The following is a 20,721-nucleotide window of genomic DNA, read 5'->3' as shown; positions in this document are numbered from 1 at the left end:
ATATAAGGGCAGTGTCTCACCACAGATGATCTAAGGGCAGTGTTTCACTACACCTTAGCTAAGGGTAGTGTTTGACCACCTGATCTCTAATGATGCTCCGCGATCTGTGCTCATAAAGTCATGAAATATGAATCATTCACAGAGCAGTTTTGGAAATCGTATTATTATATTAATATTTATATTGTATTGCTTGTTGTTATCGGCTAAATGTTTGATAGTGAGAACAAAAGTGACTACAGTGGAGGTTAGATGATGTTGTGTCAGAAATGCCTCAAGAAGAACTCAAATTTGATCGCCATAGACCCTTGTAGATATAGATGACATCAACTTCAAACCACTTTTGTAAGTAGCGAATGAACATTATGCATTGCATTCGTAGATGAGAACCTGCAATTATATTGACACATTATATATACAGTATATAATATTGACAGATAATAAGGGTTAAGTTGATACATCACAATATGTTGGCTAATCAACCCAATCTCTGACGTATATTAGTGTTCTGAATAATGTAAGAATAACCATTTAGTCTGTTTGATATGAATAAAAAACACATTTTTTATTTACATAAATTACAGAAAGCACAAACTGGTTCACCAAAATCTACATTAAAAACATCTCGTATATATTACATTTAACAGCTTTACTATTATTTACTCCATGTTGCAAGAAGAATCTTCAGTAAAAAGAAGGAGACATGGAACTGTTAGACTGAGGGTTCACCTCACTCTCACCCTTAGAAGGGATACTTGGAACTCTTAGGCTTAGGGTTAGGGTGAGGTTCAGGGTGAGGGTTAGGGTGAGGCTGCTGCTCACCCTAAGCCTTAGAAGGGATACTCGGAAATGTGTTGGCATCTCATTTAAATCTCTAGTAAAAAAGAAGAAGGAACAATGGAAGCGGGACGTGTATCACAGCACTCAGAGGACAACAACCAGGACTCTGTGACCGCTTTAATAACCACACCAACTGAATCAGGACTAGTGGTTATATAACAGGGTGGGTTAGGGTTAGGCCTAGGGTTAGGCCTAGGGCTAGGGTTAGGCCTAGGGTTAGGGCTAGGGTTAGGCCTAGGGTTAGGCCTAGGGCTAGGGTTAGGGCAAGGGTTAGGGCTAACCCTGACCCTGATCAGGACTAGTGGTTATTTAACAGGGTGGGTTAGGGTTAGGGTTGGGGCTAACCCTGACCCTTGACTAGTGGTTAAATAATGGGGTGGGTCAGGACTAGTGGTTATGTTTTGGAGGTAGGTCAGGCAAGTGGTTATATAAGGGGGTGGGTCAGGATCAGGACTGGTGGTTGTATAGGGTTAGGGGTGTGGCTAGTGGTTAGGGTTAGGGTTAGGCTAGTGGTTAGTGTTAGGCTAGTGGTTAGGGGTTAGGCTAGTGGTTAGGTTTAGGGGTCAGGCTAGTGGTTAGGGTTAGGGGTTAGGCTAGTGGTTAGGGTCAGGGTTAGGGGCTAGGCTTGTGGTTAGGGTTAGGGTTAGGGGCTAGGCTTGTGGTTAGGGTCAGGGTTAGGGGTTAGGCTAGTGGTTAGGGTTAGGGTTAGGGGTTAGGCTAGTGGTTAGGGTCAGGGTTAGGGGCTAGGCTTGTGGTTAGGGTCAGGGTTAGGGGCTAGGCTTGTGGTTAGGGTCAGGGTTAGGGGTTAGGCTAGTGGTTAGGGTCAGGGTTAGGGGCTAGGCTTGTGGTTAGGGTCAGGGTTAGGGACTAGGCTTGTGGTTAGGGTCAGGGTTAGGGGTTAGGCTTGTGGTTAGGGTTAGGGTTAGGGGTTAGGCTTGTGGTTAGGGTCAGGGTTAGGGGCTAGGCTTGTGGTTAGGGTCAGGGTTAGGGGTTAGGCTTGTGGTTAGGGTTAGGGTTAGGGGTTAGGCTTGTGGTTAGGGTCAGGGTTAGGGGTTAGGCTAGTGGTTAGGGTCAGGGTTAAGGGTTAGGCTTGTGGTTAGGGTCAGGGTTAGGGGCTAGGCTTGTGGTTAGGGTCAGGGTTAGGGGTTAGGCTTGTGGTTAGGGTCAGGGTTAAGGGTTAGGCTTGTGGTTAGGGTCAGGGTTAGGGGCTAGGCTTGTGGTTAGGGTCAGGGTTAGGGGTTAGGCTAGTGGTTAGGGTCAGGGTTAGGGGTTAGGCTTGTGGTTAGGGTCAGGGTTAGGGGCTAGGCTTGTGGTTAGGGTGAGGGTTAAGGGTTAGGCTTGTGGTTAGGGTCAGGGTTAGGGGTTAGGCTTGTGGTTAGGGTTAGGAGGGTCAGCCTAGTGGAGGCTGCTGCTCACAAGGACGACGTCGTGGAGTCCACCACCTCACGGCCATTGCAGACCGTCGGGACCACGTTGGCTGCGGACCCTGCAACACACACACACACACACACACACACACACACACACACACACACACACACACACACACACACACACACACACACACACACACACACACACACACACACACACAACACCATATTAATCATCGATTTAGTTGACAATAGAGGGAGTAAATCCCTCTATAATAAATATCGACAGGTTTGTAATATCTGAATACTTTGGTGGACCACATTCAGAACCTCAAAGTTCAGTCACTTCAGTCGCTTCTGAAGCAACGCTCACAAAATAATACCAGGCGTTAAAACAGGCTTAGCTCAGAAGGGGGGGCGGGTTCACTTGACACCTAAAGGCTGCAAGTACGATCCCCGGCTCCTCCCGGCGGAGTGTCGAGGTGTCCCTGAGCAAGGCACCTCACCCTGACGGCTCCCGACCGGCTGGCTGTCCCCTGCACGGTTGACTCCGTCTTCAGTGTAGGCTGACTGGTCGGGAAGGTAAGGACGTGTCAGTGCAGGGTCGGTCTGCCAGGCAGTAACGGGTTATTTTGAGCCGTCCCTACTGGCTTCTCTCGGCTATGGTCTTCAGTCACTGCGTGCAACAGACTACCTATTTTAATACTACCTTTATTTTACTAAAATGCCTTTTTAACTTTTTACTTACTAAAAAGCCTTTTTAACTTTCAATTTAATTTTCTCTTAAATACATTGCACTTTCTATTTTACTCATTTCTTGCATATGTTTTCTTTTACTTATCTATTATTTTATTTTATTGTATGACAATGTTTATATGTGAAGCACTTTGAGTCTGCCTTGTGTACGAAAAGTGCTATATAAATAAAGTTGCCTTGCCTTGCCTTGCCTACCATCAGTAACACTGGTGAATGGAGATGAATGGATAGAGGGATGCAATGATAATTGATAGGCTAGAGGAGGGGATGGACAGAATGCAGAGAGGACAGGGAGGGCTATATAAGAGCATATATGTATAGTACATAGATAGTATTTATGTATATATATATATGAGTTTAGGAAAGGGTGATTATATATACAGACAGAGGGATGACAGGCAGGACGAGTATCATCCATCCCTGTGATTGGCGGTCCAGAGACACACTTTGCACCTGGGATTCACTCTAGTTGTTGGAGCGTGTTGATGTCTGCCCGCCTAAAGTGGACCTTGTGTTGGGGGGGGGGTCAGCACCTTGGGGGGAAAGGGCGTGACATCTTACATCACGCCAGGCGTGATGTAAGATGTTTGTTCTTCTCACTGGCGGGAGACGCACCAGGCAGCAGCAGACTCACTAGGAACTGACCTCACCCTAACCCTTAAGCCCCAGGGGGGGGGCTCCAGGCATAACCATTGGATATACAGGGTGGCTCTCCGCTCTCCCATGCTGAGACCCACACAGAGGCCCAGGTCCACATAGTCCACAAGCTGCTCTGTGGCTGCTCTACGGACTATTCTTCATGAGAGGTGTACTGGGAGCTGGAGTGTAGCCGTGTGACTACAATGCCTCTCCTCTCCAGGTCTCCTAAACTTCTCCATGACTCGTCATGTTCACGGTCACGGATCCAAACACAACATGAGTGGAGGATTCTGGTTACTGTGGTAACGTTCATCCAGAAATGGCTGAAACTCTTAAAATATGTGACACAGCGCGACCCAATGGTGAAGTGGACCAGAAGGTCCCGAGGTGAAGGAAACTCTTAAAACATGTGATACATGATGAAGTGGATCAGCAGATCACCCTTATGGAGGCATTCACCTCGAGAGGAGCTGGAGCCATGGAGAGACTGAAGAATAATACAGTAATAACCACAATGAGGCTGAAGAATAATACAGTAATAACCACAATGAGGCTGAAGAATAATACATTAATAAACAGAAGGAACCTTGAGAAAAGCTGGAGCCAGTGGGAAGGAAAGCACCTTGAGAGAGGCTAGATCCGTACAAAGGCTGGAGAATAATACAGTAATAAACACAATAATACAGTAATAAACACAATAATACAGTAATAAACAGAAGGAACCTTGAGAGACGCTGGAAACGTAGGAAGGCTGAAGAATAATACAGTAATAAACACAATGATAACGAGGACCAGAAGGAGAGCACCTTGAGAGAAGCTGGAGTTTTGGGGGGGCTGAAGAATAATACAGTAATAAAAACAATAATACAGTAATAAACACAATGATACAGTAATAAACACAAGAATACAGTAATAAACACCATAATACAGTAATGAACAGAAGGAACCTTGAGAGAAGCTGGAGCCGGGGCCGGGGGGGAGGCTGTGGCGGGTGCTGGCCCCCCGCAGGCTGCTGACGTTCTTCTGGGGCTGGAACAGGATGATGTGCACCTTGGGGGCGAAGAGACAGCCCAGCACCACCGAGCCGCTCAGGCTGACCGAGATGCACATGGTGGTGGTCTGCACCTAGAACCGACACAGAGGCACCAGGCGCACCCGTCAGAACCGACCAGGGCCGCTATGGAACCGAAAGGTTGCTAGTTCGATCCCCGGCTCCTCCTAGCTGAGTGTCGCGGTGTCCCTGAGCAAGACACCGCGACAGAACCCCAAATTGCTTCTGACGAGCTGGCTGTCGCCTTGCGTGGTTGACTCCACCGTCGGTGTGTGAATGTGAGCATTAACCGTTGCTTTGTTGCTTTGGATAAATGCGTCTGCTAAATGCGTCTGCTAAATGCCCCAAATGTAAATGTAGCTGATTGGTCCACACCGTGTCGTTACCGGGCAGATTTGACGACACATTGAACCGCTTGTGAGCACAATCATTTCTTGTGTTTGGATCTAAGAGGGGTCGTTAAACCAAATGGAAAGATAAACCAAATGGAAAGCAAGTACGCCATTATACAGAACGTATACATGTAATGGAGGAACCCAACCTGTTGAACGTCCCTTCATCATGAACATTAGAACAGGGATGTGGTGTCACACCGTTCATACCGTGAACCGGGTTCTCGTTGCCTTCAATCTCCTTGTCTGAACTTCTGGCCCCTCTTCCCTTCTCACCTCCACCCCCTCATGTTGCCTCCTCCCACCTCCACCCCGCCTCCCCCCCCCCCATGTAGCCTCTCCGATGGGCCGTGTGGGTGTCTGCTGTGTTCTTGTCAGTCTGTCTCGGCAGGCAGACGTCTGTCCCAGATTGTTGAACGGTAATGACGGTATGAGGATAAGGTGACACTGAGCAGGGGAACACACTGTTCCTGCGTTAAAGTGTGAAACACCCACACAGAGCAGAGCTGTATACCATTATATATAGGTGGATATATATATAATATACGACCAGTCGACCACAGTATCAGTACTGGAGTACTTTTTCAAGCCTATCGATTCAGAAGGGAAATATGAAGGGGAATCAAAGGTGTAATGGAAGTATAGTGTTGAATTAGATGGCAAATTGTGTAAGTAAGATGCATAGATAAACATGCAAACATATGTGAGACATATGCACATGAAACCAAATATTTTAACAATATGGAATGGCAGTATTGTACATTAAACATCTGGGAACATTTCTTTCACTATATCCTTAAAAAAATATATGATTTGTTTCAAATGAATCCAGTCGGCTTCAAACCAGTAGAAACCTTTGGCTTTCTTTCACACCTGGAATGTTAATGTACCATTTAAATCAGTTAGTTAATACAGTGCAGGTCATTAAGAATACCTTTAAAAAAAGAAGAGAATCAACCTGGATCTTAAGCAGCACCGTGTGACAGCATTGCATAAGAATGAACGGTGTGTTTAATAATTCACGAGCAGTTGCTCAGTCAGACCAGAGGACATGAGTAGCGTTAGGAAGGGTTCCTCCATCTGTCCGCTGATGGGGGAGGATTGTACCTTCATACTGACTACCACTGTCAAATAGAGAGGGTTGTACCTTCATACTGAATACCACTCTCAAATAGAGAGGGTTGTACCTTCATACTGACTACCACTGTCAAATAGAGAGGGTTGTGCCTTCATACTGACTACCACTGTCAAATATAGAGGGTTGTGCCTTCATACTGACTACCACTGTCAAATAGAGAGGGTTGTGCCTTCATACTGACTACCACTGTCAAATAGAGAGGGTTGTACCTTCATACTGACTACCACTGTCAAATAGAGGCTTGTACCTTCATACTGACTACCACTGTCAAATAGAGAGGGTTGTGCCTTCATACTGACTACCACTGTCAAATAGAGGCTTGTACCTTCATACTGACTACCACTGTCAAACAGGGAGGCTTGTACCTTCATACTGACTACCACTGTCAAATAGAGAGGGTTGTGCCTTCATACTGACTACCACTGTCAAATAGAGAGGGTTGTGCCTTCATACTGACTACCACTGTCAAATAGAGAGGGTTGTGCCTTCATACTGACTACCACTGTCAAATAGAGAGGGTTGTGCCTTCATACTGACTACCACTGTCAAATAGAGAGGGTTGTGCCTTCATACTGACTACCACTGTCAAATAGAGAGGGTTGTGCCTTCATACTGACTACCACTGTCAAATAGAGGGTTGTGCCTTCATACTGACTAACACTCTCAAACAGGGAGGGTTGTACCTTCATACTGACTAACACTGTCAAACAGGGAGGATTATACCTTCATACTGACTACCACTGTCAAACAGGGAGGATTATACCTTCATACTGACTACCACTGTCAAATAGAGGGTTGTGCCTTCATACTGACTAACACTCTCAAACAGGGAGGGTTGTACCTTCATACTGACTACCACTGTCAAACAGGGAGGATTATACCTTCATAATGACTACCACTGTCAAACAGAGAGTCTTGTACCTTCATACTGACTGCCATTGTCAAACACAGAGGGTTGTACACTATATACTGACTACCACTGTCTGTTTTTCAACTGTCAAACACAGAGGACCAATGCACTGCTGCACCACAATTACAGCATTCAGACCCCATCCTTTTGCTTTCAGGCAGACGTGCAGCTGTCCGTTTCATTTTAAACCATCTAGAGGGAACAGAGATGGGCCATTGGTGTATTGTTGTTGAAGACAGAACCAGACAAGGATGCCTAACTGACTCATTTGAACATGTCTCTTTGTTCAAAGGATACTGTCATCAAATGTCATATTTGGTTTGAAGGTGGGACAAAGATTAACATATAAAAACGCAATATAATTTATCATTTCATTTGTACTTCATTTGTGTGGCTTTTCTTTCATCCCAGGTTCTTTCTTACTGAAGTCCCTCTGCCTACATTGTCTACTATTGTTGTCGTTGTGTTTCTAGAATTTAAGTAACGCTACAATCTTTGCGCTTCAGAATTTGTAAGCTGGAGATATTGTTCCTTTCAGTAGATTATAAATCCTGTACTTTTGGTAGTTATAAATCATAGTGGGGGAAAACCCCAATGTCGAGAGAGAAGCTAAATATTTAATAAATATAACACATATATATATATATTCCTAAAGGGAATGTATATACCTCCATTAGTAGATGGTACACGGATAACAGACGCTATTTGTTTTCCTGCCCTTCCACTTTGAATTTTATCCATCAGTGCTTTCATATGAGCACTGGGGATATTAGCCTGCTGTTTAATCAGCACTGTTTATGATGGTGTGTGTGTGTGTGTGTGTGTGTGTGAGCGTGTGTGTGTGTGTCGTGTGTGTGTGTGTGTGTGTGTGTGTTTGTGTGTACTGGGGGGGGGGGAGAAGCAGGCTTCCCCAGGATTGCCCTATCCCCCGTGGGCGCAGAGCACATCTTCAATATTGTATAGCTTAATCAAATTTGATAGTCATGGCTCCGTAGTTCATATTTAGTTTGCCTTAACATTTCGTGCAAGACCACCGAGTACAGTGTCTATGTGGTCGCGCCATGGCAGGCCATAACGTGCAAGACTGTGGCACAGCAACTTGAGAACGAGCCACAAACCCATGAGCACTCGTAATCCGTCCTTCAGCGGGAGGAACGCGAGGCATGTGGGAGCTGGGCCGACACAGTAATTATTCATGTGTCAAAGTGGAGATCTGTGTCCATGAGTCCCTCTAACTAACCCTAACTCGGGGGTCCCTCGGAGCCCCCGCGGTCCCAGGACAGCAGCACACAGCTGGGCTCCGCTGCTACAGCCCACCTCTGGCCCGTGGGGACGCGAGGGGACATCGGCTCCCCATCAGCCCGCCTCGTGTGCGGGCAGGACTCTGTGTTTCTCTCTGGGGGTCTCGGGGGGGCTTTACCTACGCATCCCTCACTCGACTCTCCCTGGAGGCTCCCAGGTTCAGACTGTTTTCACTGAATTACTGTACACCGTCTGTCTGTTTGTCTGTCTTTTTTCTTCAGAGGATGGCATTTATATCTTTAATTATTCGAATAACATAGTAGAGGGATTTCCGTCCGAGGTGAGGTGAGTCGTTCCAATGAGCCGTTGACGTTATATTAAATATCACGCTTAAATAACATCAACTGTTGTTAACATCAAGGGTCAGGCAATGAAACCACACCTAGCACTGATCCACAATCGGCCCTTATCCAAAACCTTTGCTTGTGCCCTCAGCAAATCAATGCAAGACAAACAAATGCACAACCGTTTTACCTCAATCACATAAACACGCGCCGCGTTTTGGTCATTTAGAAAAGATTACAATACAGAAACGATAGTTATGTTATGATAACTCTAGTGCTATGATTGTAGGCATAGCCTTCTAGGCGAAGCTTAGAAGGCTTGGGTTGAAGGGTTTGGGCTTGTCCCGTGCGTGCTCTCGCGTGCACGCGAGAGCACGCACGAGACCAGCCCATAAGGCGAAGCCTAGACGGCTACGCCTACAGGAAATAGAACCTATACGCAGACGCCCAGAGCAGAGTCCTCACCCTGTAGTCGCTGGCCGTGACGTAGAAGATGGGCTGGAAGGCCAGCCAGATGATGCAGGTGGTGTACATGGTGAAGCCGATGAACTTGGCCTCGTTGAAGTTCTCCGGACACTTGCGGGTCTTGAAGGCGTAGACGGTGCACAGGACGATGAGCACGCAGTTGTAGGTGAGCGACAGCAGCATGCTGGAGTCCCTGCTGTTGCACTTGAGGGTGACCACGTCCCTCCTCTCGGGGCTCACCTCCTTCCTCACGCCCGGCGTCTCCACAAGCAGCCAGAGCAGGACCACCAGCAGCTGGCAGGAGATCAGGCCCCCGCAGATGGCCACCTGGGAGGCGGGGCTGATGAACCGCGGCCGCTGCGCGCCGTCCGTCACGCCGCTGAAGATGCGGGCGATGCGGTTGGTCTTGGTGAGCAGCGCCGAGTAGCACACGGCGAAGGAGGTGCCCAGGCCCAGGCGGCGTAGCGTGCACACGGCGGCCGACGGCTTGCCGATGTAGATGAAGGTCATGCTGTAGCACATCAGCACCCCCAGCAGCAGGATGTAGGACAGCTCCCGCCCGCTGGCCTTCACCACGGGGGTCTGGTTGTGCTTGAGGAACAGGCCCACCACCGACAGGGTGCACACGATGCCCAGGCAGGAGATGGCCACGGGCCCCACGGCCCAGGCGTCCTCCCAGCGGATGTACTCCTCGGGCAGGTCGTAGCAGCCGCTCAGGTTGGCCAGCGGCCACTGGCCGAAGCTGCAGTCGGCGCAGGTGAACTCGTCGCGGAGGAACTGGTAGGCCTGGCACGGGATGCAGATCCAGCAGCACACGTCGCCCGGCTGCATGCTCTTCACCTCGTTCTTCCGGCAGGGGTCGCTGCACTGGGAGGTGGGCGCGGCCCGGCCGGCCCAGGGGATCAGGTGGGTGTCCAGGGTGAGGCTCTCGGCCCAGTAGCCCACCTTGCGGTAGACGTAGCGAGCGCCCTCCTTGTGGTAGTGGAAGATGTTGTAGCGGCCGAGGCTGTCCCCGAAGCCGTCGAAGCGGACCATGTTCTCCGTGTCGGCCGGACGGAACGGCGCTAGGAGGGGGAGGAAAGAGAGAGAAAGGGGGGAGGAAGGAGATAGAAGGGGGAGGAAAGAGAGAGAAAGGGGAGGAAAGTAAAAAAAGAAGGGGAGGAAGAATATTGAGAAGGGGGAGGAAAAGAGAGAAAGGGGAGGATAAAGAAAGAGAAGGGGGAGGAAAAGAGGGAGAAGGGGGAGGAAAATAAAAAGAAGGGGAGGAAAAAGAAAGAGAAGGGGGAGAAAAAGAGAGAGAAGGGGGAGGAAAAGAGAGAGAAGGGGGAGGAAAAGAAAGACAAGGTGGAGGAAAAGAGAGAGAAGGGAGAGGAAAAGAAAGACAAGGAGGAGGAAAAGTAAAGAGAAAGGGGTTTTCAGGCAGATGACACAACGAGTTCATAATGTTCATAATTAAAGCATAAACCCGAAACATAGTTGCATTTGCATGACAGAGTTCAGTGCAGGGCTATGAGCAGAACTCCTTGCACTGGGCGAGAATGTAGCGATGTTGTCTTGAGTGGGTGTTAGAATTTCAGTGAGCTTTTTGACTGAAAATTTGATTCAGAGAACAGTGCTAAATGTCAAGGGTGTCTCCTGTCGTCCAATCATCTAGACTGGCCTGGTCCGGTCTAGCGGGTGGACTGCGCACACACAGGTTTCATCTAATTGCCGTCCACGGAGAGAGAGAGAATATTATACACCTATCAGTATTCAAATCCGTTGGGGTTTTCATTTGCATGAATGATTTAACCCATCTCTTTAATTTCCCGTCGCACTGAAACAACTGAATATGATACTCTCTCCATCTAACACTAACTGTAACCCTAACCCTGGATTAATTACTCTCCATCCAACCCTAACCCTGTTCCCAAGCCAAGACCCCCAGCCTGAAACAGCAACACTATTATTACAACCTCTTGTCTTTGTGCATGAAGCCTGAGAAACATCCTGGGTTTGTCCTGCATCCAATGGAATATAATTGGTTGATGTGTGTGCAGGGAAGGTTACCGACTTCGGGTTTATTTGAAGTAAAAGAGAGCCCATCAAATATGTATGAATCAAACAAACAGCAAGGGAGCCTATAGAAGAGCGAGGCCGAACTCACCATCAAACTTGACCTTGAGGATGTAGTCCTTGTAGAACTTCCTGCCGTTTCCCGGTTTGAGCGCCTCGCAGACGCCGGTGGAGTTGGGGCACAGGGCCTGCCTCATGTTGTGCAGGGCGGTCGCCATGGCGAACACGGCGTTCACCACGAACATGATCTTGGACTCGGGCTCAAAGGGCACGTCCTTCAGCGAGTGTTTCCCGCAGCCCAGGTCGTGGAGGCTGCACTGGAACTGGTTCTCCCAGAACTCCCTGAACCAGGGGTTCCGGGTGTTGTTGTAGGGGTGCAGGCTGGTGAAGTAGTCGTTGAAGCGGGGGATGGGGTAGGAGGCCAGCTCGATGGTGAAGGCGCCGTCGGCCACCGCCTCGCTGCCGCGCACCACGCTCTCCTGCGCGCCCCAGCCGTCGCTGGCCACCCAGGTGAAGGACACGTTCATGCGGTTGGCGGCCACCAGCAGCTCGCGGGCGTCCTCGCTGCGCGTGAACAGGATCACCACCTTGGCGTTGGACTTGAGCTGCAGCGAGCGGATCACGTTCTCGTAGCTCCAGCGGCTCATCGAGCGGCTCACCTTGGCCGAGGTGGCGATGCAGATTTGGCGGGCGCGCGCCTCCTGCTGGAAGGCGTCGATGCCCGTCTCGCCGTAGTCGCCCTCCGACGCCACGGTGGACACGTAGGTCCAGTTGAAGTAGCGCAGGATCTCCGCCATGGCCTTGGCCTGGTAGAAGTCGGGGGGCACAGTGCGGGCAAAGTAGTCGTAGCGGGACTTGTCGCTGAGCTTGGCGCTGGTGGAGGCGTAGCTGATCTGGGGGATCTGGAAGAGCCGCAGGAGGTTGGCCACCTGGGGGGAAAGAGACACATGGAGAACATCAGGGGGCTGGTTGATCCTGGAGGAACGTGGAGAACATCAGGGGGCAGGTCGGCCACATGGACATCCAGGAGAGGAGACGTTCGAGGGTGAGGTGATGTTAAGTGTGTGGAGGACATGGTGGACCACCTCTTGGTTGAGTACACTGGGTGGATTGGTTGGTGGTCTTTGTCTCAATTTGAAAAGGTTTGTAATGACCCAACAACATTTCACCTGCTGGTAAAATGAAGTATAAATGACTACTGCCTCATGCATTTTTACGTCTAAAGTCATGTAAAGTGCAGTGTGGAATTCAGTGGCATCTAGCAGGACGTACTTTGCATACTATTCATACGTTGTTTGAATTAGTATATAATCCCGTGACAATAAGAATGGTTTTGTTTTGTCACCTTAGAGTGAGCCTTCATATATACACAGGCAGGGTCCTATTCCACAGAGCCGCCATGTTTCTACGGTAGCCCAGAACAGACAAACGGCTCTGGAGGATTTTAAATATTAAATCATAATTGCTGTCTTATTACGCTATGAGCTATATTTTTACAGACTACATTTCAAAATGTACCAGGAAACCTCAGCACTTATCTACTCAATACTGTTGTTGACCATGACATCATGGTGGATGTACCTATTGGCACCCTAATAAAGGCCAGTACAGGCCACCGTAGTTGTGAAAAAGGCAGTTGGTTGATACCACTAAATCCTACACACTGCAACTTTAAGGCTTCACATCTCTACATTACTTCCATTCATCACACCTAACGGTGTGACGGTAATTATGGCCACTAAGTGGATCACATCAATAATTTACACTACAACTGCCTGCTGTTTGTTTTCTCACAGGAGTAAATGTTCTCACCCCAGTCAGTTGTTTCTTTTTCTCTTTTACGAGTGCTTGTGAGACATTTACCTACTTGACTCTCTCACTGTTAATGTGATGCTTCTGTTGGGCTTTTATAACAGGGTAATAAACCCAGATGATCCAATGGAGTAAGTAATGGACTAACACTAAACCCCACCCCAATTAAGTCACCATGGAAACAGCATTACTCTGTGAACCACTGCATATGATTCAATGTAAAGTGATGGATACTATGGATAGCGAGAGAGAGAGAGAGAGAGAGAGAGAGAGAGAGAGAGAGAGAGAGAGAGAGAGAGAGAGAGAGAGAGAGAGAGAGAGAGAGAGAGAGAGAGAGTCAGAGAGAGAGAGAGAGAGAGAGAGAGAGAGAGAGAGAGAGAGAGAGAGAGAGAGAGAGAGAGAGAGAGAGAGAGAGAGAGAGAGAGAGAGAGGGAGGATGACGGCAGTGTGAGTCAACATATCTAAAGAATGCGGATAACTTTTCCCCTTCTATGCCTAATAGGACTTGTCAGCGTCCTGACACATTGCACAGTGGTTGAAGATGCAGCTCCAGACAGCCTCTCGCTGCAGGCTCTTCAAGCCTAAGGGAGGCGAGTCAGAACCTTTGCGTAAAGATGCCAACCCAGCTCTAGTTTGCCGGCATTACAAACTCAGCCTCTTGATTTTCAATAAATCAGTTGTCAGGAAAGCAATAGACTAGTTTGAGTGCAGATCTGTTGTTCGGGCTATGGTAAAAATACCTTGAAATATTAACAGGAAGAAATATTTACGAAATGCGAACTTGGTACGCTGATAATATACATGCTCGGAGAACAGTGAGCATGTGGCAGCTAATGCAGTTTCACTGCGTCACTCAGGTGATATATATATACATGCTCAGAGTACAGTGAACAGTATGCAGTATTACTGCGTCACTCACGTAATATATACATGCTGAGAGTACAGTGAGCAGTATGTGGCTGCTAATAAAGTGTAACGAACAACCACGATGGGTCAATATGGAGGAAGACCATTTATTCAACTAAACTATTTCTATATTGAAAGCCTGATAATAACCTACAGAAAAAAGCAGAACTTCCACCATTTCTAATTTGAAAAAAGATCAAAACCAAAGAATAAGTCCCATCTCAAATATTCGAATCATCTCCAATAATCGTCTCTTTCCACTCAGCAGATTAATCATAACTTTATCCTATTAACATCATGTCTTGAAGAAGGGGGAAAGAACACTTCTGAGGTGTGTGTGCGTGTGTGTTGGCTTTTTTTACTGCATGAGGAAGATTCGATTCGATTAGATGGGTCTACATTAGGTAATCAGAGAAGGATTGTAGGTCAGTTTACAGCCATGTAGGCTACGCATTTAAACATGTGGGTGTAAATAACGTTTCAGAACTTTTTCGTTTCAGAACAAAAAAACAACTTATTACACATTAAGATAGATAATTGATTTTGAGCATTGAGTAATCCAATCTAAACTGTTGTAAATATTATATCATAAACCATTCAAATAACAACCGTCTGAAATAATACCCTGTTGATTGATATAATAGGCAGACAATTCCTGCAGTATAACAGATGCTTACACGGTTTACCATTTGGTTATATAATCTAGAGCAGTAAATAAAGCTCTATTCGCAGTCAAACACACCACAGACATAACTGATGTATAACTGATACAAACAGCTCGGGGGAAAGCTGGAAGGAGAGTATAAATGCATGTATCATGGTTGCTGCTTTATAAGATCAGGCACGTCTATAAAGTGGAGGGCCACTCGATCAGTCTGACATCATCATCCATTCTGTTTGATATTGTAATCATTTAGCAGGGAGTTTGATCCTCCATCCCAGTTCAGAGACAGGTCAGTGAACATCATGTACGTTGTATGTAAGTTAGGCTGCACACATCGCACCGTACACTTCGGTAATAAGAGGAGAGCATTGTGTGATTACAGTCGCAGGGTTTTCTGTGGATGGGTTAGGGTTAGGCCAGGACCAGCAGCCATAGAGAGGGAAACACGGCGAGGATTAATCTTTGTATTCCCATAACCGGTATCCCTGCATACAGCAGACCAGGGGCCGGTTGCACCAACTGGGCGTAACTTAGCCTGGTCGTAACTGCTAAGTAGGTCTTAGTTACGACCTGGCGTTAGAATGGAACTAACGCCGGTTGCACCAACGGGACTTACGCCTGGTCTTAACTACGCCCGGTTTTAGCCATGCGCGGCCATGTGAATGTTCCATGGTATGCGCATATCACCGCGTTGCTAGGATACCTCGTGACAACAGCTGTTAACTATTTTACTTGACATGCTGTTGGACACCGAAATAAATAATTCATTCGTTCACTCATTGTCATTCATTAATTGTGTTAATGCCTAACAATAAAACACTGCAAACGAATATAATTAAAATATGTATTTGTAATGTCTGGTTTACGACGAGCAGGCATGTAGACGGGAATGGTTCTGTAGGAGAGATTTGTTTAATGTGTCGGCCTATATAAAACATATAAACATAGTTAAAACAACATTCACAACTGATTATAAGTTGAGAACGGACTAATCGGCCAGCGATATCTTCCCGACAGGCAGTCGATCTGTGAACACTGATCATATCGCCGGCTGTGCTTTGAAATGCAGTTTAGCGAAGCGTTGCAAGGATGGTGGTAAAGCTGCATTGGATTGGATGTAATTGCTATAGAAACAGCCTGGAATTTCAACTCTACGCCTGCCCCTGACCAGGCGTAGGATTTACGCCTGGTCTTAGTGAAAAGAACGCTAAGCCCAGTTGGTGCAACCGGCGTAACGGTTAGGTTGGACTTAGAACGCCAAGTTACGACCAGGCGTAGTTACGACCAGGCTTACGCCCAGTTGGTGCAACCGGCCCCTGGAACCTAACCCGAAGAAACCTAACCCTAGCCCTACCAAACCTAAACCTAATCCTAACACACCTAACCCTAACCCTGGAACCTAACCCTTACCCTAACCCGGGAACCTAACCCTAATCCTAACCCGGGAACCTAACCCTAACCCTAGCCCGGAAACCTAACCCAAAGGCTAAAGCTATTGCCAGCGGGAAGCGAGTCATCTTGGCCTCCAAGCCCCGAGAGGAAGGGTGACATCTTGGCTGGACAGATAAATATCTACAAGCTTCTATCTTGTATCTACCTTCAATCTATCAAACCCCTAATCTACCGTAAATACTTATATCTAGATAGATACAAGGTAGATACCAGATAGATCCCAGATAGATACCAGATAGATACCAGATAGATACCAGATAGATACAAGGTAGATACCAGATAGATCCCAGATAGATCCCAGATGGATTCAAGGTAGATACCGGATAGATTCAAGGTACATACCAGATAGATACAAGGTAGATACCGGATAGATTCAAGGTAGATACAAGATAAATTCAAGGTAGATACCAGATAGATACAAGGTAGATACCAGATTGTTCTGGCGGTTATGGACCAGGGGCAGGAGTTGGTTGCATTGAAGAGAGATGAACAGTAAAAACAAAAACAAAACAGATGATGGACATGACATGGATTGAAGGAAGTGTTCTGGAGAGGTTACCGAGACGACCGGAGAATGTCTGTGAAACACGAAGGCTTGGTGAAGATCTTAACATGATTTGTTCTGCATGAAAAGTTGTGCCCATCTTCTTCAGCAACAACAACGTTTCACTCAGCAGTTTAGCGCAGCCATGTGCTGCCTTCCACTGCAGCACTGTAGCGCTATGCAGACACACACACACACACACACACACACACACACACACACACACACACACACACACACACACACACACACACACCACACACACATGGCCACACAAAACACACACACACGCAAACACACACACACACACATACACACACACACACCACACAACACACACACCACACACACACATGGCCACACATCACACAGACACAAACCACAGAGACACACAGCACACACGCATACAACACGCACACATACTCACACACTCACATACACACACACACACACACACACACACACACACACACACACACACACACACACACACCGCACACACACACACACATACACACCACACACACGCACACATACTCATACACACAAACACACTAGGGCAGTGGATAGCGTGCCAATATGACCACGAAAATGAAGCATATACAGACACCCCCCCACACACACAAACACATCCAACACCCTCCCCCCCCCCCCCCCCCCCCCCACACACACACACACACACACACACACACACACACACACACTGAATGCATACGCATGTGAAGACAGGCAACCATCACACACGACACACACAGACATGCTGTCTCTATTATCATTTCCTTCCTGAAGGCTTCTGTTGCTAGGCAACCGCCGTTAAGATGCTTCACCAGGTGTACCGAGAGGAGCTCCGCAGCAGACAGGTTGTTGATCAGTACCCTTGGGCCTCGCCTCCGTCACGTCCCTGACAGCCTTCAGCCAGACAGAGGACCTACAGGCACTTCTGCTCGCGGCTCTCGCTACCTTCTGCCTATGGATATGTATGGATGTATACATTTGTAGATTTATAGATATATATAAATGTTTGTAAGTACTGTATGTATATGTGTTGATATATGTATGAATTCATGTATATATATGTATGTATGAATGCATGTATGTTTATACGTATGTATGTGTGAATATATGTGTGTATACATGTATGAATGTATGTATATATGTATTTATGTATGAATGCATATGTAGGCCCTATGTATGACTGCATATGTATTAGGGATGGATCAGAATATTCGATTATTCGTTCCCGAGCGTCAAAATCGATTTTTAACATTTGGGCCGTTAAATTTTTTTTCCATTCAAATATAAAGTTTTTTCACAAGCCATAACTTTGTTTCCCTGGTAACGCCTGAGGGTTTGACTAATACCTGGAACAATCATTACCCCCCCGTAAGTTCTTATGCAAAGGAAACGTTGTTCACTCCTCCAGTAAATAGGACAGACCTTAGCTACGACTTGGCAACGGGAGGTATTCTAGTCCGCTCAGCTATGAGCCAGAGAGCTAACGTTATGCATTGAACATATTTATAATTCGAAATTCGTCCCAGCCTTTATACAACAGATACTCTAGGATCTATAGCATATAACCGCGTTGTCTGATTAAAGTTTAATTCATTTTTCACAATTAACCAGCTCTCGTTTTGAAGACCGAATCACCGCGCCTTTCGTTTCAATGGGATTCGGGACGGTCTATACTTTCAACATAAAGTGTACATATTTATAATTTTAAATGCGTCCGAGCCTTTATACCACAGAAACTATAGGTTCTATAGCAAGTTACCGCATTTTCTGATTACAGTTTAATGCATTTTTCACAAGAGACACTTTGACTGGAACTACTTAGCAAGTAGTTGTTTTTTTGTGTTTAAGATATTAAGTGATATGCCTTTGTGAATGTCGGCACACATCGAATAATCGATTATTCGTTCATACCACCCACTGATTATTTTGACCATGAAAAATTTGAGTTATTCACATCCCTCAACAGCCTAGCCCCCCCCTACCTTGCCAACCTCCTTCATCACCACGCCCCCTCCCGATTCCTCAGGTCCATCTCTGCCAACCTGCTACCAGTTCCACGGACTGAGCGACGGACTTGGGGTGATCGGGCCTTCTCAGTTGCTGCCCCCACCCTTTGGAATTCACTCCCCTCCCACATCAAAGTCTCTCCAACCCTCTCTTCTTTCAAATCTGCCCTCAAAACATACCTTTTCTCACTAGCCTTCCCCACCTAACTCTCACCTTATTCCTCATGTTAAACCTCTGTTTGTCTTTTATTCCTAGTCTGTCTTACATAGTTTTGATAGGGCAATATGTAAAGCGTCTTAGAGTACCATATTAAGCGCTATATCAATTTCATTCATATTATTATTATTATTATTATCCCTAATATGTATGTATGCATGTATGTATGTATGAATGCATGTATATGCATACGTGTATATATGTTTATATGTTTGTAGGTATAAATGCATGTCCCTGTGCCCCTTCAGTATTCATCTCCCTGTTTGGCTCTATGGTGCTATTTAAGCACAGAATTCACACAGCAGCAACAACATAAAAACAGAGGCAACCCTGTGCCGTCACAATGGTTATTATGAGACGACTCTTTACACCTTTTAACCGTAACAGCTTCCATTAAGAACTCTGCAGGAACCACCAGTCAGGAGGCAAGAGTCTGATGGAGGCTGGGCTTCTCTCTAAGTATTCATAATACCATTCTATATATCAGCAAGAAGAATATAACTGTGATGGGAAAATAGAGTGTTCAACCATAACACTGAATAGTCCAACACAAGGGAGTTAAAATAAGTGTGTTCCACCATAACACTGAATAGTCCAACACAAGGGAGTTAAAATAAGTGTGTTCCACCATAACACTGAATAGTCCAACACAAGGGAGTTAAAATAGTGTGTTCCACAGTAACACTGAATAGTCCAACGAGAGAATTACGTATGATTTAGGTAGCATGTTCTTTTCGTTGACATGCGGGGTATATAATGATAATAATAATGGTAGTAATAATGATAACGATAATAAAAACATAATAAAAATAGTAGTAATAATAATAATAATACAAATCATAGTAATAATAGTGCAAATAATTATAATTATAATAATAGGGTTAGGTTAAGTTGTCATAATAATAATAATAATAGTAATAAAATAACGATAATAATAATAACATAATAACAATATTAGTAATAATAATAATACTACTACTACGCTGACATAATAATAATAATGACAATAATAAGAACATAAGTATTCATAGTTGAGGCTAGTCGGCCCCTTAGTCACACAGAGGCCTCTTCTTTATAAACAGACCAAGGGATGTGCTTTAAATGATCCGAGTATAAATAGATCAGTGAAGTACGCCCGGGCAGGCAGGCAGCTCCTCCTGCAGCGAGACGCTCTGAGAGCCTTTAGAGTGTGTGACACACGGAGGTGTACCACTGGAGATACTGTTAGTGATCATGTTGTCATCGTCCGCTCAGCACCACGCTGCCGGGGGGGCCCACGGCCAGGGGCCAGGGGCCCGCGACGCATTCATTAGCCCGAGGAAAGAACAGGAAAACATCTCTAATTGACGCTCGTCTTGACGGGGAATCCTCGTTAATGTGAGGATCGGGCCTCTGCAGCGAGCAGCAGGATTGAACCACGGCCGTGTGAAGGCAGCTTTAAGGACCTCCGCATCAGCTTTAAACCGGCCTCCTCATGGATGACAGATTCCACCGTTTCACAGACAAATGTGGATCATGTCCGCTTGGTCTGCTCCGAATCATCCGGCGTTTCACGCATGAGAGAAGATGCAGGAGGCACTGAACTGAACACCACGGAGTCCTAAACATTCCTCAAGAGTAAAAGACCCAGAAAACAAAGATAAAAATAAGATATTCACCTGAGCTCATCACCTGGAAAACTCACTAAGCCTACTTCTCACTAGCCACTCTATTATAGATAGATGGATAGATACAGCTTTATCATATTATTATTTTTATTAATTATAAATGCTCTTGTCTATGATCAAGTTGAGCGATTGGTGTCAGCCTCATCAAACCATCACCTATTTCCTAAGTCGCTATTTTATCCAAAGCGACTTAAATAAGTACATTTGTCAGAAGATGGTGAAACAATACATGTTCA

General features: G+C 46.3%; 1 protein-coding gene across 1 annotated transcript in view; it reads right to left on the bottom strand.

The window, feature by feature from the left end:
• Window positions 1–2,087: 2,087 nt before the first annotated feature.
• grm2a (glutamate receptor, metabotropic 2a) overlaps window positions 2,088–20,721 on the bottom strand; it is a 29,718-nt gene continuing 11,084 nt past the window's right edge. Inside the window, exons 3-6 of the mRNA XM_030376000.1 lie at window positions 11,294–12,131; window positions 9,148–10,211; window positions 4,553–4,730; window positions 2,088–2,323 (exon numbers count right to left, since the gene is read on the bottom strand). Coding sequence (XP_030231860.1) covers window positions 2,250–2,323; window positions 4,553–4,730; window positions 9,148–10,211; window positions 11,294–12,131 — 2,154 coding nt within the window. The 3' untranslated portion in view covers window positions 2,088–2,249. The remainder of the gene's footprint in view (window positions 2,324–4,552; window positions 4,731–9,147; window positions 10,212–11,293; window positions 12,132–20,721) is intronic.

The sequence above is a fragment of the Gadus morhua genome, chromosome 13, assembly GCF_902167405.1.
Source record: "Gadus morhua chromosome 13, gadMor3.0, whole genome shotgun sequence".
NCBI classification, from domain to species: Eukaryota; Metazoa; Chordata; class Actinopteri; order Gadiformes; family Gadidae; genus Gadus; species Gadus morhua.
This window is presented reverse-complemented; position numbering and strand designations above follow the sequence as displayed.